The 15,361-nt window shown below is 36.9% G+C and overlaps 1 protein-coding gene across 1 annotated transcript; it reads left to right on the top strand.

Annotated features, from left to right (window-relative positions):
- The first annotated feature begins 1,495 nt into the window (after nucleotides 1-1,495).
- ARPP19 (cAMP regulated phosphoprotein 19) lies at nucleotides 1,496-14,893 on the top strand. The gene is made up of 3 exons (XM_001370157.5): nucleotides 1,496-1,905; nucleotides 8,712-8,834; nucleotides 13,877-14,893. Exons 1-3 carry the CDS (start codon nucleotides 1,861-1,863, stop codon nucleotides 14,048-14,050), a joined length of 342 nt encoding a protein of 113 aa, XP_001370194.1. The 5' UTR covers nucleotides 1,496-1,860; the 3' UTR covers nucleotides 14,051-14,893.
- Nucleotides 14,894-15,361: the final 468 nt, after the last annotated feature.

The raw sequence follows: 15,361 nt of genomic DNA, 5'->3' as shown, positions 1-15,361 counted from the left end.
CTGCACTGAGAGCTTCCTATTAAGATCCTTTTCCTCTTTGATTTCTTTGGGGCATAAACTTAGCAATGGTATTGCTGGGTCAAAAGATTTGCACAAGTTGGTGACTTTTGGAGTATAGTCCTAAACTGCTAATCAGAATGGCTGGGCCAACTTACAGCTACTTAATGTGCCTGTTTTCCAGCAGCCCTCCAACATTTGCATTTTTCTTTTTCTGTCTACTTCTGCAGTCTAATGAGTGTGAAGTAGGACCTCAGGGTAGTTTTTATTTGCATTTCTCTAACTATTAGTAATTTGTAGCATTTTTGATAAAAGCTATTGAAAAAGACCATTGGATTTATCATTAAAAGTATCATTGGTGACTTTGTAGAGAGTCAGTGCTCTGATATGGAATCAGATTGCAAGTGAATAGGAAATAAGGAAGTGGAGACAATAGATATATTTTTTCTTGAATAACCTATATTAAAATCCTGCCTTTTGACACAAATTCTAGTTTTGTGTCCCCTATTGCCTGTAGAGAAAACAACTTCTCCATGCAATCTGCAATTGTCTAAGAATATGAATTATAGTGAATTGACAATCTGCATATGTGGAGTTTCCCTACTAAGATTTCCCTAGATCTAAGAAATCTGAGGCCCAGAGCCCTACATCAGATCGAAAGCACAAGAGACAGGAAGAAAGGGAGACCCACAAAGACAAACATGCTTTGCCCAAAGACTAAATAAATATCTCCATAGGTTTGTCTTCCTGAGTGCTCTTGCCTTATTGCAAAATGGAAAGACTTCTGGTTCTGGAACTAAAAGATTTAGGTCTGAATCTAGGCTCAGCCACATATTAGCCCTGTGACCTTAGACAAAATGTTTGACTTCTCTGGATCCTCAGTTTTCTTATCTATAAAATGAATGACTGGGACCAGATGATCAAACTTCCCTTTCATCTTTAGTTCTAAGATGATATTTTTCACGCAGCAGACACAGTAGATACATCGCTGGGCAAGATCGAGTTCAAATACAACCTCAGACACTTAATAGCTGTGTGACCCTGGATAAGTCACTGAACCCCAGTTGCCTCAGTTTCCTCAACTGTAAAATGAGTTGGAAAACGAAATGGCAAACCACTCCAGTATCTTTATTATAAGAAAAAACCCCCAAATGCGGTGGGGAAACGACAGAAAAGCGATTCTGACACTAGGAACTAGACAAGTGTTTTTTTTCCTTACAATCCCGTATATGGGTTTCAGCACAAGTTCTGCTATTTGCCACCTAGGTGACCATGAATAGGCCCCTTCCCTTCCCCTGGGCCAAGGTTTTCTCTGACATAGAATGAGGTTGGACTAAAATCTCTAAGGAAGAACCTTTGCGACTTTAGCATTCCGAGATTCTGAAAGAGAATGAACCAAAAGAGAGGAAAGGATACACCTAAAACTACAATTCCCACAAAGCATCGAAAGCAACCGAACTCGGAGATGACGTTTACAGTCGGGGCGACCTAGAAATGCCGAGGAAAAGAACCGTTTTTAAGGTGGGGTCTAGGAAGGAGCTGGGAAAATTTATAGGGCAAACGGTCAAAGGAGAGGGGTGGAGCCGAAGAGTCAGGAAATAAGGCCCCTGCGACTAGCCGTACACGGCGAGACGCTATGCCGTCATAAGGCGGCGGCCATTTTCGGAGGGAGGAGACTACCGCGACGGCAGTGGGTGCTCAGAGAGAGCGGGCTGGAGGGCGGGAGCAGGAGGCGGTGGGGACTGAGCGCGGCTCGGGCGGTGGCTGCTGGGGAACGTTGTTGGCTGCTGTAAGGGCTTCCTCTTCCCTGCTCTTTTGCGTCTCCTTTCCCCCAGTGTCCTCCCAGTTGACTGAAGGGGCGCAATGTCCGCGGAGATCCCCGAGGCGGCCTCGGTTGAGGAGCAAAAGGTAAGGATCCATCTGGGCTGGAGATTGTCAGGCTGGCACCTGGATCAGAGGAAGGCACGGAGCTCATCTTCCCGGCCTTTCGATCTGCTGTTCGGGGAGTGCCCTGACATTGGCTAGAGAGGTCCCTTTCTGGGATTGGACTGGAGGGTGCCGATGGGGGGGGGTGCAGAAGAGGGGAGTCTGGACTCCCCGTTTCCATTCCTGCTGGAAGACATCCGACCACTCCCCCTTCCCCACCCCCTCTCCCAGGCCTGTTGGAGTCTGTCTGGGATTCAGCCTGTGCGTCCGCCCCGACCGCTGGAGGCGCTTCCCGCTCGCCGAGGCTCCTCCTCTATCCATGGCGGGCAACCCGATCTCAGAGGGCCCCTCTTCTCATCCCTCCCGTACTGCCGCAGCTCGCTGCCAGTTTCACGATAGCAGGCCTGTGCATTGCACATTTGCCGGAGGCCGGGTCGGATCCCTCTGGGTCTTTTGTTGGATTCTTTTGGAAATGCTTGTGGCCTACTTTGAAAAAAGCGTGGAACGGAGTGCGGGGGGGTGGGGGGGGGGCGGGGGAGGGAAGGAAGGAGGCCACAGAGGTGTGGGTGTGACCCGATGGCCTTTCCTGCCTTCTAGGGGATTTCGAGCCCTCGCTGCCCTACTATTCCCGAATGTTTCTTGCTAGGGTTCAGTTAAAGTTTCTACTTTCATTTTCTTGCCAGTTTAAACGCACTGTTGACACCTGAGGCTTGATTTTAAGTTAGGTATAGGTTTTTTTCTTGCAAGATGCTCTTAACTACCAAGCTTGGTGCATGCTGTTGATTATATTGGATGGAGGGCACACTTTGTAAAGCTTGAGAACTTGAGGAATACAAATGATCGTTTTTACTTTTTCTCCTACTTTGTGCACAAAAAGCTGCAGGGAGATCTTCAGAGGGCATTTAAAATAGATTTGTTACTTTTGAATTGAGCCGTTCAATTTAGGCTGGAATTCTGGCAGTTTTTCTCTAGCTCTTTCACACGAGATGTTTAACATATATAACTTCTATCCTTCACTTTGTTCTTCATTGTCCATAAATCAACATTCCCATTTGCTCTTATCTCCAGGAGCTATGTTGGGTATGCATCTTCTTAGCTCAATTGTCTTGGAAGTAAGACATTTTAAAGATTTCCGGCATAGAGTACAGAAAAATAAATCCATTGCTGTTCAGCATTATTAATCAGTTTATTGCTTTGCTATATCCTAGTTTATTTTGTCCGGTTTAATAATCATATGAGGCTGTTGGTTAATTTAAATGTTTACTGAATAGAATAACTCCAGAATTCACACTTTTTGCCAGGTCTGGTTATTTAATGCAACAAGAATATGAGAAGGAAATCTGGGTGGCGGTGAAATTACTAATTAGACTGTATTGTGGAATTTCCGGGAACAATAGGCTATTTCCATTTTTGCACTTTTTAAAAGTGGAAGTTAAATATACAACTGCAAAGATACTTTTTTGATAAATAATGTTAATAAAAGCAAAATTGTTTCACTGGCCTAGGAACCAGAAGGAACAAATGGCCTTTTTTCGTGATTGATGTTGGATTCAATAGAAAAGTAGGCTTTTAAGACTTTTTGCATAAAATTTGGTACAATTAAACTTATTAGCCATATATTGGTATTTACATAAATTACTTTTGTGAGCCCAGGATTTTTGGCAGATCTTAAGCTTTAGTAGCTTGTTATCTTTACTATTGGGAAAAAAATTGCAGCATCACTTTCTATTGGTACCATGGCCAGATTGGCTGGATGTCCCAAAAGATTTGGTTAATAAATACTAACTTAGTAAATGTAACTTGATTGATCTTTAATCTAGTACCTAAATCTTTTGGGAATGTAACTAAACTGAAATTCTCCTATTTTTGTTTAATCTGTAAAAAATACTTCTTTTCAATTGTCTTTATATTCCCCAAAGGTCTAATTTCTTGCCATAAATTCACATAAAGAATTTTTCTTTGCCACTGGATTGTGGGCCTGTTTCTTTATCTGTAGACTGTATGTTTGGACTTTGTAAGGTATCCTTTGCAAGTCGAAATCCTCTGATCTCTATAATAAGAACTGTACCCTGAGGTATTAGACATTTTCTGGAGATTGCCAATTAGGCAGTCTGATTGCCTATGTGCACATATACACACAAATGACATCTTAATGTGCTTTGTCATGTAATGTAATGACATCTTATTCTTTGCTTTGCTCTTGGACTTGCCAAGAAAAGTGACACTTTTCAGGGGCAGAAAGTATATAGTTCAGATGAGGGTATTTATGGTTGCATTTAAGCATAACTTGAGTGTAAGAAGTCTGAAAGAAATGAAAAGTTGACAAAACAGTACATACTGATATTATTTTTAAAAAACCAACACATTGAACCAAGTCATTCTTTAAATTTTTGGTTAAGCATTCATTATAATTTAGAAGGATTGCCCTTCTATTTTGTTGAGTTTGGGGAAGAAATTGAAATAGTTTTATATAATAATTATTGATTATTAGGGATAATGATTATCATCTTCATGTGTTAGGGTGACTAAAAAAGAACATGACATCCTTGAGAGACTGGGTTGTTGTTTTGTTTTATTTTCTCTAATTAGCTTTATGTGACTAGCAGTTATATCTACTATTTGAATAGCCTCCTATCTCTCTTCATGTGTCCAACTCAGCAAGCACTTTTTAATGCTCACAAATTGGCTACATTCCAAAACCTGGTTTATAAGCTCTTCCTACACAGGCTGAGGAAACAATTTTAGGAAACAGGTTTATACTGTAGTTTCATTTTGGTTTGGAGTTTGGTATTGTGAAAGTTTCACAGGGACAGCTATGTAGCTCAGTGGATAGAGAACCAGGTCTGGAGATGGGAGATCATGGAATCAAACCTGGCCTCCTAATTGTGTGATTCTAAACAATTCATTTAATTCCAGTTGCATAGCCCTTACTGTTCTTTTGCCTTGGAGCCAATATTTGGTATTGATTCTAAGATAGAAGATACAGGGTTTTTTGTTTTTTAAGGGAAAAATGAAAGTGTACAGTTCAGTCTGCTGATAGCCCTAGATAGAATGGGTAGGATGGCTATCTATTCCCATAAGAATCAGTGAATCAGTAATAGTAGGTAGCATTTGGTGCTAATGTTGTATAAGGGGAAAAATCATTTGGAAAGTTTTATATATCTAAAAACCATTCTTAACCAAGTGGGCCTTAAAAGAACTCATAGGGCACTGAATCATGCCTGTGCTATAGTTTACAGATCTCTAATTTTAATACCTTCATTTTACTGATGAGGGAAACAGAGGTCAAAGAACTTAAGTGACTTGCTTTTAGTAGCTACATAGGTAGTAAGGAGCAGAATCAGAATTTGAATCCAGTTTTTCTGATTCCATATTCAGTACCTGCTGATATGTGAAATCATTTTTCTAGATAGGGTCTATAACCTATTACACAGAGTGGTCCATGATAGTACCTAGATTGGAATTATGGCCATCCTATTTACTACCTCTGTGACTATTGGCAACTCAATTTTATCTCTTTGTGTCTCAATTTCTTCATCTATGCAATTATATGGTTGGAATATTTAATTTCTGTTTTCTTCCAGCTCTAAATGCTTTGAGAATGATCACTGAATGTTCTGAAGTCAATATTTTCTGGTTTTCGTACTTATTACCTGTGTGATCTTGTGTGTGTGTGTGTGTGTGTGTGTGTGTGTGTGTGTGTGTGTGTAATCCTGTAATCTATATGTCAATTTACTTCAACAAGCTTTTAGTATCTGTTTTGTACAATAATTATACTTATGTGTTCCATTCTGCTCGTGGGGGAAAGGTTCTCAGTTTTTAAGAGAGTAAAGGAATTCTGAAACCAAAAAGTTTGAGAGCTATTAGCCATTTTTTCCTAATCAACATAGAAAAATTCAGTGCTACTTGAAAACGTCTTGGTTTTCCTCTGCTCCTAGTGATTGCTTAGCAGCCTGGAGCTTTTTTCTTTGAAGGATCATCTATGTAAATGGGTCAGGTTTAGTGAATCATAGATATCATAGAGCTGGAAGGAACCTTAGTGACCATCTTGTCCAACTCAGTTTTACACATGAGGAAAATGATGTCCAGCCGAGTTAATTGACTTGCTCAAGGGCCCATAAAGTATTCTTATTCCAAATTTCATTTTTCTTTCTGTTGAACTGTCCTGCTTTTTAGTGAATATCTGAAATGTTAAAAAAAAAAAAAGTCAGCAATAGCCATACCAAATGCTTAGAAAATAAAACTTAGAAATAAGCTTTTAAGAGTTTTGCTTGTTGTGAGCAAGTTCTTAGAATGCCATATGAATGTGAGTCATCATTATTTACTGTTATTCATGGATGCTTTCCAACTGCAGCTATTACCCAGATAAAAACTGATGGCCTGAAAGCTTGAAAAGAATAACCAGCATAGTTTAGGACAGGTTCATTGAAAGTCTTTTTTGAATTGTTCACAGATTATTTTGTTGGATTATCATATTATCAGGTGCTTATTCCAAATTAAAATTCTGCCAAAACAATTTTGAAAATGACAGAGAGGGTATCCTTCCATTTAATTTGTAAAAATCCCATCTCATTGACCTTAATTAACTAAAATAAGTCAAAGTACTATATGTGCCTATTTCTGATTATCCCCTTCTGGATAGTCAGTTGGCAGAAGCATTTCTTCATCTTTCATTCCAGTAAGCTGAATTATGAAGAGATTCAAGTCACTTTTCTCATTACCTATCATAAAAATTTCTGAGATCCAAAAACAAAATCATTTTTTCCTTTCCTTTTGCCCCTAAATAGTCTCCCAAATCTGACTCTGTTGGTAAGTTTAATGTGTGTGTGTGTGTATATATAGTACGAGCATAATCCTAATAAAGCACAGTCTGTATACAAATCATTCAGTATATTTGCTACTGTCCAGATTTGGAGTCAACCTGAGTTAGAATCTAAGCTTTATTCATTACTCATTGCTAGTCTCGAGTCTCTTTCCTCATTTTAGCACTGTGATTAAATGAACTTCTCTCTCTTGCACCTTTAAATCTTGTGATCCCAGGAAAGTAAATCATTTGTTTTCTGTCTATAAAACTAGTGTAGCATACATTGTTTGCCAACTCCCAGAAATGATGATCAAAATGAGAAAGGGGGGAAGTAAGCAATTATATATTGTTTTTAGCAAGAATCTGATAATATGTCGGATATTGATTTGCTACTTTGTTATTGAAGCTAATTTCCTTTCCCTGTGTTTACCTTGGTGACAGACTAAAAAGCGCAGGTGCTTAGCATAGTGGCTGGCACACACTAGGTTCTTAATAAATGTTTATTGACTTACTGAAGAGTAGTAGGGTTAGGGTTGGAGAAGTGTTCACTAGATATCCAAAATGTAGTGGTAAAACCAGCTTTAGGATCATTTGGGATTTATAACATAGCCTAGGCAGAAATTTGTCCAATAAATAAATTGCTTACGATTTGATAAAACACAATTATCTTTTGCTCCTTTGGCCCAGGTGTGGTACCATTATCACTAAGCAGCTGTTTATTGATTAATCTCTTACCACTTTGCTCATTCTTGCTCAGTAGCTGCAAAGGTGACATGAAAATTGTATAGAAGGCTTGAATAATTTTCATTACATCTCTTTGTATCTGTTGTATAGTTAGTGTATGTTTGTAATCTAAATTATTTTTCAGTTTGGGGCACTGATGATCGTTATTTCATAACTCAGAAGGATTCTGGCTAGTATCTTGTAAACAATAATGTCAAGTAAAGAAGACACTTATGTTTTTAAGTACTGCTTCTTTTTGACAAGTAAATTAGCTATATGACTATAGGGAAGTCACTTAACCTCTCTATCACTAGTCAACTAACTCTGAGGCTATAAGTTCCATAACAGATACTTTATGTGCATTAGTAGAGGTAGTTTCCTCACTGGGAGTTCCATTTCCCTATACAATAAGATCACAGGAACCAACCAAAAAATATTTGCAAATTGGCATTTTCCATAATTATGTATAGATAGATAGTTGTAAGTTCAAAATAGCCTTGTATAGCTTAATATGGTGACAGAAATCCTGAAGACATTTGACTTACATAATTGTAAGGCCATATATGTGTAAATATATAATATTTATTTTAAGAAAATAGTAGGCCATGAAGCTGCCTTTTAGATTCCTAAGTTGATAAATGAGACATTTATTATACATATATTAATTTATCTGCAGAATATGTACAATATTACCTCAAATTCCAAACTCAAGGAGTCTCAAAAGATAAATGACTGAATAAAACTCTGGGGAATAGCAGTGTTTCAAATTAGGCATGATTCTGAGTAAACATCAACTTTGGAAGGTCTCACTATAGTTGGGAAACTAAAATCATAAAAATGTATTCAAGTGCACATCTAATTATAGGTAAATGTGAGCTGAAAAGTTCCTTAAAAGGTAGGTAACTATAAATGTATCCTACGTGACTAGAAAATAATAGCAGTAAAGACTTCAGAGCTGAGCTATCTTGATATTTTTATCCAGTGTGTAGGGTGGTACACATGCATCACAGCTATAATAGAGCCATCACTTGGATCATTTTTTTAAAAATACAGTAACTAGAGAACTAGAGGTTCTGTCTTTAGAGCTCCTCCTGTACTTGCTTTTCAGTAAGATGTTAGCTAGATACTGAGAGTTCTTTGGCATTGGACAGCTAAATTCAGGAACCATATTACATTTAAAATAAGAAAAGTATTTTGGTTTTAAAATAAAAACCATAGGTGAAATTTTAAAAAATAACTAATTGATTTTAAATAATTTCAGGAAATGGAAGATAAAGTAACTAGTCCAGAGAAAGCAGAAGAAGCAAAATTAAAAGCAAGGTATCCTCATCTGGGACAAAAGCCTGGGGGTTCAGATTTCTTGAGGAAGCGACTGCAAAAAGGAGTAAGTTCTTTTTAAGTATGACTTCTTTATGCTATGTGAATTTGTTGCTTGTAGCATATGCATGCATATATATATAAAACCACTGTGATTTTAAGCAAGTTAACATTTCTTTGCTTGGCATAATTATCTAAAAATATAAGACTTTTCTATTTTGTAAAATACAAAATAAAAAATTGTTTATTTGGATGTAATTGCCAACTTTAAACATATTTTATTTTTAAGTTTATCAAAGTATATTTTATCTAAATAGAGTAAAAAATAATTCAGAACTTGTAATTAAATAATCTAAGCTACTTGAGGATATATTTGCTGTTTTTTTGAGGCTTGGTTTATTAGGTAGAGAAATAAATTAAAATCAGTTGACTTTTTCCTGCTTATTAGTCTTTTCTTGGTAGGATTAAAGGTTCAAAATGAGTTTTTGGTTACATACAGAGTATATTTGAGGGTTTGTGATGGAAATTTACAGAGCATTCTTATAAACCTGGTTTCTCACAATGCTAAGAGCTCCATTTTTATCCACTATTTTTTATCAATGTGGTTCTGTAAGCTCTTTTTTTCAACCTGTAGCCTTGGTAATAAAAAGGGAAAACATTATTTCTTGATGACAAAAGGCATTATTACTAAACAAGGGATAATTTTAAAGGTTTAGCGGATTTGTTACAGTCTCTGTAGTATCTTTATCAGAAAATAACCTGTTGTAGTTTTTGAAATACTGGTTACCTCTAAGCTAATTTTCCTTTAGAGTTAGGGGTTCTTAATCCTTTTTGTTTCAGGGATCCCATGACAAACTAAATGGGATTCCACAGCTGAAGCCTATGGACCTCTTCAGAGAATATATATATTTTTAAAAATTCAATTTTAGGTTCCAAATTTTCTTCTCACCTCTGTTTCCATTGAGAAGAAAAACAAAACCTATTATGAATATGTATAGACAAGGAAAGTGATGATAGTGTGTTTAAAATGAATAAAATAGGATTGCAAAAGAAGTGTGATTAAAATGCAATTATGAATATATTTTAAAAAACCCAATAGGTCCTAGTTTAAGAATCCTTATTTTAGAATCTCCTAATCTGACTAATGATTGGATAAAGTTAGGGAAAAGTAGGTTGTCATGTGAGACCATATATTTTTTTGAGAATAATATCAAACTGAAGTATTCAATTTATAAAGCCAGAAGTGTAGCTAGGTGACTCACAGGAGAGTGCTGGGCTTGGAGTCAGGAAGACCCAAATTCAAATCCAGAATCAGACATTTAATAGCCATTTGATTCTGCCTGAATATAGTAGAGAAGGAAATGACAAACCATTCTTGCATCTTTGCCAAGAAACCCCCTTAGACAATATTGGTGTGCTATGATCCATGGTATCCAAAAGAGTCAGACACAACTGAACAACAAAATAGTGGGAAATTGAAAATGAGTAATGTTGAGTCTGCTACACAGACATTCTTTGTATAGACTAAATAGGCATTATAATTTACATATAGAGAAACCATTTTTAACAAGTGTCCTGGCTACTTTTTCCATTCTGTACATTTGTCCTCAATTGAGGGGAATGTAAATCCTGACTTTCAATTGACCCTGCATTCTGATCCAACCTTATTAGCCACCAATATTAATTATAATTACCATCTCCTAATCTTTTGTAAGATCATGTGAAGGTCAGGGGTTTAGTGTGGTCTGTTGAAGAAACAAACTGGTGATCTTAACATGAATATATTTAATTTATACTCTGGGGATTTATTTCAATTTGAAGAGGTACTATTTAAATTTCTTTTCATTTTAAACTGTTTACCATTTTCCCTTTCTTAATGGTAGAGCTGATCTAAGAATTATCTAAAATTACTTTCTACATCCTACAATAAGTATTTTAGATAATGAAACTTTGACTGTCCTGGTTTTTTAGGCATTTTGAATTGGATATCTTAACAGGCATCTCACACTCCAAATATCCAAAAAGGAATTTATTTTTTCTTCCTAATCTAAACCCTCTCATCTTCCATACTTTCTTATTACAGTGGAGGTTCCCACCATTACAATGTTAATGTCATCCATGACTCCTCATAAATAATCCTAACTATCCAGTTTTGTTGTGAAGTTATAAAGTCTTGTCATTTCTACCTCACTACATTCCCTTTGTATTTCTCCTTCTATCCATTCACACAGTCACCACCCTGGTGAAGGCTGAGGCCACTGTGTGCCTTGACTTTTGTAACAGCCTTCTGTTAGTTGTCCCTGTCTCAAGTCTTTCCCCATTCCAATCCCTACCCCACACATCTGCCAAAGTGAGTTTACTGCAGAGGTAAGACTGACCCACTCTCACATAGTCCCTTCCATGTACTCTTGCCACCCAGTCATACCAGTCAGCTTGCTATTCTTGACCTACAATGTTTCACAGCCCATCTCCCTGCCTTCTCATTGCCTATAACCAATGACTGGAATGTTTTTTCTCTTCAGTTGACTCCCTTTAGGATTCAAGTTTAAATTTACTGTCTGTAGGAAGTTCTTTTTAGTGTTTTCCCTCTCTCTATGCAATCTCTGAGATTACCTTCTATTTATACTGTATGTATCTCCTATCTACATAGAGATTTAAATTTAAATTTCACCATTAGAATGTAAGGCCTAGGATTGGTTTTGTCTTTCTTTGTATCACTGCCACTTAGCATAGTGCCTGGTATATGCTCTATGCTTAATAAGTGACCTTCAATTGAATGGATATCAGTCCATACTCTTCTAAGTTTGAGAAATGAGCCTCCTGCTCTTTTATACATGCATTTATGTTGATGGTAGCATGTGTGTTACTGCATGTGTATTACACGATTGAGCTCTATTCCATTGTTTTTTAATAGTTATATAAAGATAATCTAATTAATTATAAGATTTCTTATATTAAAATTAAACCCTCATTACTGCTACCATTGGATAACAGTGATAACATTTATTGATTCATTTAATTAACATGTCTTCGTATGTACATGATAGATTAAGCCTTTCATATAAATGAATTTGGCAAAATGTCTTCTGTCATATATCTAGAGCTTGCAAAAGCCTCCAAAATTGTGGCTAGTCCAACCCCCTCATTTTACTTTGGCCTTGAATTTAAGTTGCTTTTGCCACCCAGGCACCCAGAGTTATTATATAACCTAGGCTTTCTGACACCAGAGCCAGCATATTTTCCTTTGTATCACGAATTTTACTTTCTGGTTTGTGGTTCATCTTGAAATATTCAAACTTATTTTGGCCTTCTTGAAATTGTCTCTATTTTAATTTTTTTTTTTGCTTTTAAACTAACTGGTCTTATTGTTAGTCTTGGAAAAGATCTTAGGACTCTGGAGAGGTTTTTTTTTTTCCTGTAAATTTAATTTTAATCTTTCAAATTGACCTCTCACATGCTGACTCTGTGACCCTGAGCAAGTCATTTAACCCTCTTAGTGCTTTGGAAAACTCTTAAAGACTCTTTAAGTTGCAGAGATGAGACTAGCCTAAATAGGCCGAAGAGATTGTTCACCAAGATCTCCCTACACCCATGAAATCACAAGTTCAGCTCCTACCCCTATATTTGAAAATCATCAGTATTGAGCTGACGGGCATTTAATTGTTGCTGTTAACATTGAATGTTTATTGTTTGATGACTGATTTGCCAGGGCAGAAATTGGGATGGGGGTGGGGTTGCGGTTGCTTTTTCTAGCATTATTCTACTTGATTCAAGAAGGAAGAGTGCCAGATATCAGGTAGGGCCTATTATTCCCTCTATGTTTATAAACAATTAAATGATAAAGCTATAGCGGGGTGGGGGGGGGCAGTTCACCTGTCACTTCCCTCCCCCTCAAAAAAGAAAACCTAAATCTTACCTGATTTTATTTCATGTAATCCAGAAACAATTTTCTGCATTTTTGATGAACTAAAGCATCATTGCAATAAATTTGAATGATATCTTGTCAAAGAAACAAGTCACATATTCACTTTAATTTTTTACAAGTTGTTTGCAGTGAATTTTTAGTCCATTGTAATCTCAAGAACCCTGAGAGACAGACAAGCTGAAAAAAGCTCTATATTTTTGGTTAAACACCCTGGTCTGGTGATATTACAGACTAGAAGACAGCAGATTGTCTCAAGGATCTTCTGAATATTTATAAAATAGAAGACATTACGTTATCTCAAGCTGTTTATTTTTTATTGCTGCAAGTTTTAAATTAGTCAACAAAAATGTTATTGCTTACTCTCAGCCAAGGCAGTGTGCTAGCTGCTGGGTATGAAAAGACCCCCCCCCCAAAAATCCATTTGAATTCTGTTGAGGGAGACAATATGTATATGTATTTAACTATTTGATAAATTCATGATAGGAAAGGAGGGCATTGTTAGTTGGGATTATCAGGAAAGACTTCCTATAGAAGATGGTACCGGCTGCATCTAAAGAAAATGAGGGATTTTCTGAGGCAGAGTTGAGGTGAGAGTGCAGCTTTTGGATGAACACAGGCAATAGGACCATCAGCACAGTACAGACACTGTAAAAGTTTGATAAACTATTCGTTTTATATAGTCTGCAACCTTGGTAGGAGAGCTCCCAGTAAAAAGATTACATACTAGCACCATCTTATACTTTCCTAAGAGAATGCCAGAGGAATATATATATCAACATCATCTTTCCTGTACTGTCTCTTTCTCCCTCTTCCATTTCCTCCCAAATGCTGTTTCCTGTTAGGTAGCTCCTGGCTAGCTGTTACTGTCTAACCAAGAGTTGATAAGAGGACAGTGCTTCTAACCAGTCAAATAATTTCTTGAGACCCTATAGTATGAGTTAAGTCCAAGCAGCTTGATCATCACCTGGCACTTGGATGTGTTATTTATACTCATGGTTGGCTTCTGGACTGGGCTCAGAAAGAAAGAGCAAGCTTAGTGAGAAAAAGTCAACTTTCAGTTTTCCCTACAGTCCAAGAGTTACAGGGTCAGTTTTTGCCTAACCATCAGACTTGGAATCTTTACGTTTTGTCGTCTGCATAGATGCTTATTATACTGAAGTTTGTTTTTTCTTATTCTGTTATAGCAAAAGTATTTTGACTCTGGGGATTACAACATGGCTAAAGCAAAGATGAAGAACAAGCAGCTTCCTACTGCAGCAGCCCCTGATAAAACAGAGGTCACTGGTGACCACATTCCTACTCCGCAGGATCTTCCACAGCGGAAACCATCCCTTGTTGCTAGCAAGCTGGCTGGCTGATTAAAAGAGCTGAACTGCATGAATCTCCTCATTCCTGTTATTTCTCTCAAACATGTTACTTCTCGGCTTTTTTTTCCTTCCATACACTAAGTCATTGAGACTGACAGCTTTGCAGGTAGCGGTAGTGTGTGCTGCTATTGTTAAGGGAGTAAACTTTTAAGAATAAACTGTAGTACTTTGGACTAGTTGAACAATGCACTGATGAAAAGGACACATGTTAGAGCAATGTAAAGTAATCTACTTGAAAATAAATGTATATATTGCCTGTTCCTTAGTGTAGGACTGGTTCCAGCAAGTAACGAGCAAGTTTTACAGTTTCATTGTTTTGGCTTTCTTTATTCATCTTAATTACAGCTTCATATGTTTGTGTTATTTAATATAATCTATTGTGTTTCTTTTTTCTGTATTGTTCTGTTTGGTTTTGTAAAACAGAGTTTTAAGACCACAAGTTGTTAGATCATGTATTTAAAATGAAAAACACACAAATACACACACACACACACACACACACACACACGTGCACACACTCGTACACACACATATACATACACACACTAGGTGGGATTCTAAAAGATTTCTATCTCTGCTCTTAAACTTGAATGGCCTTAAACCTGTTTCAGCTTTAACAATAGAATTTTACTTGGGCAATATTTGCCCATACTGATGTAACCTTTTGTGAATTTAGTGCTTATTAACAGCTGCCCATTGAAACTGTTTTTTTTTTCCTTCAGTTCTGTAGTGTTAGAATATATTTTCTTTTGAAGATGTGAATGACGTGTGCATGTGCATAGACTGTTGAATTCACTTTTGTGCCATTTTTGTAAATATAATAGTTTTGCACAACCTCTCGCAAATGTCTGTATTAATTTCACACTTTTAAACAGCAGATGATGTGCCAACCAGAAGCACAAGAGTTCGCACTTCAAGCTCTAGAGTTAGAACTTTTGTGTAGGAAAGAGTAGTTTGCCATCGTGGACTTAGAGAATACCAAACTGGATATTTTAACTCAGCCACAGATTTATACATTTTCATCTGTTACTAATGCCCATGACATTCAGTGGCCTTGTGCATATGTGATATGTTGTTTAGGCATATCTTTTGTCCTATGCAGAACATTTCATTATGACTTTATGAAATCACAAGTCGTATAATTTTTTTTTTAATGGAGAATATTTTTACTTTCACATTCAACTTTCTCCAACGCTCTAGAATAAAAAACCTTCAGGGCTTCTTTTAATCCCATTTCTTCCTGTTAATTTGACACTTTAAGAACAGGATTCAAGGCCATTTTGTGCATTTGGAAGTAGAAGC

This window comes from Monodelphis domestica, chromosome 1 (assembly GCF_027887165.1).
Source record: "Monodelphis domestica isolate mMonDom1 chromosome 1, mMonDom1.pri, whole genome shotgun sequence".
Taxonomy (NCBI): Eukaryota; Metazoa; Chordata; class Mammalia; order Didelphimorphia; family Didelphidae; genus Monodelphis; species Monodelphis domestica.
This window is presented reverse-complemented; position numbering and strand designations above follow the sequence as displayed.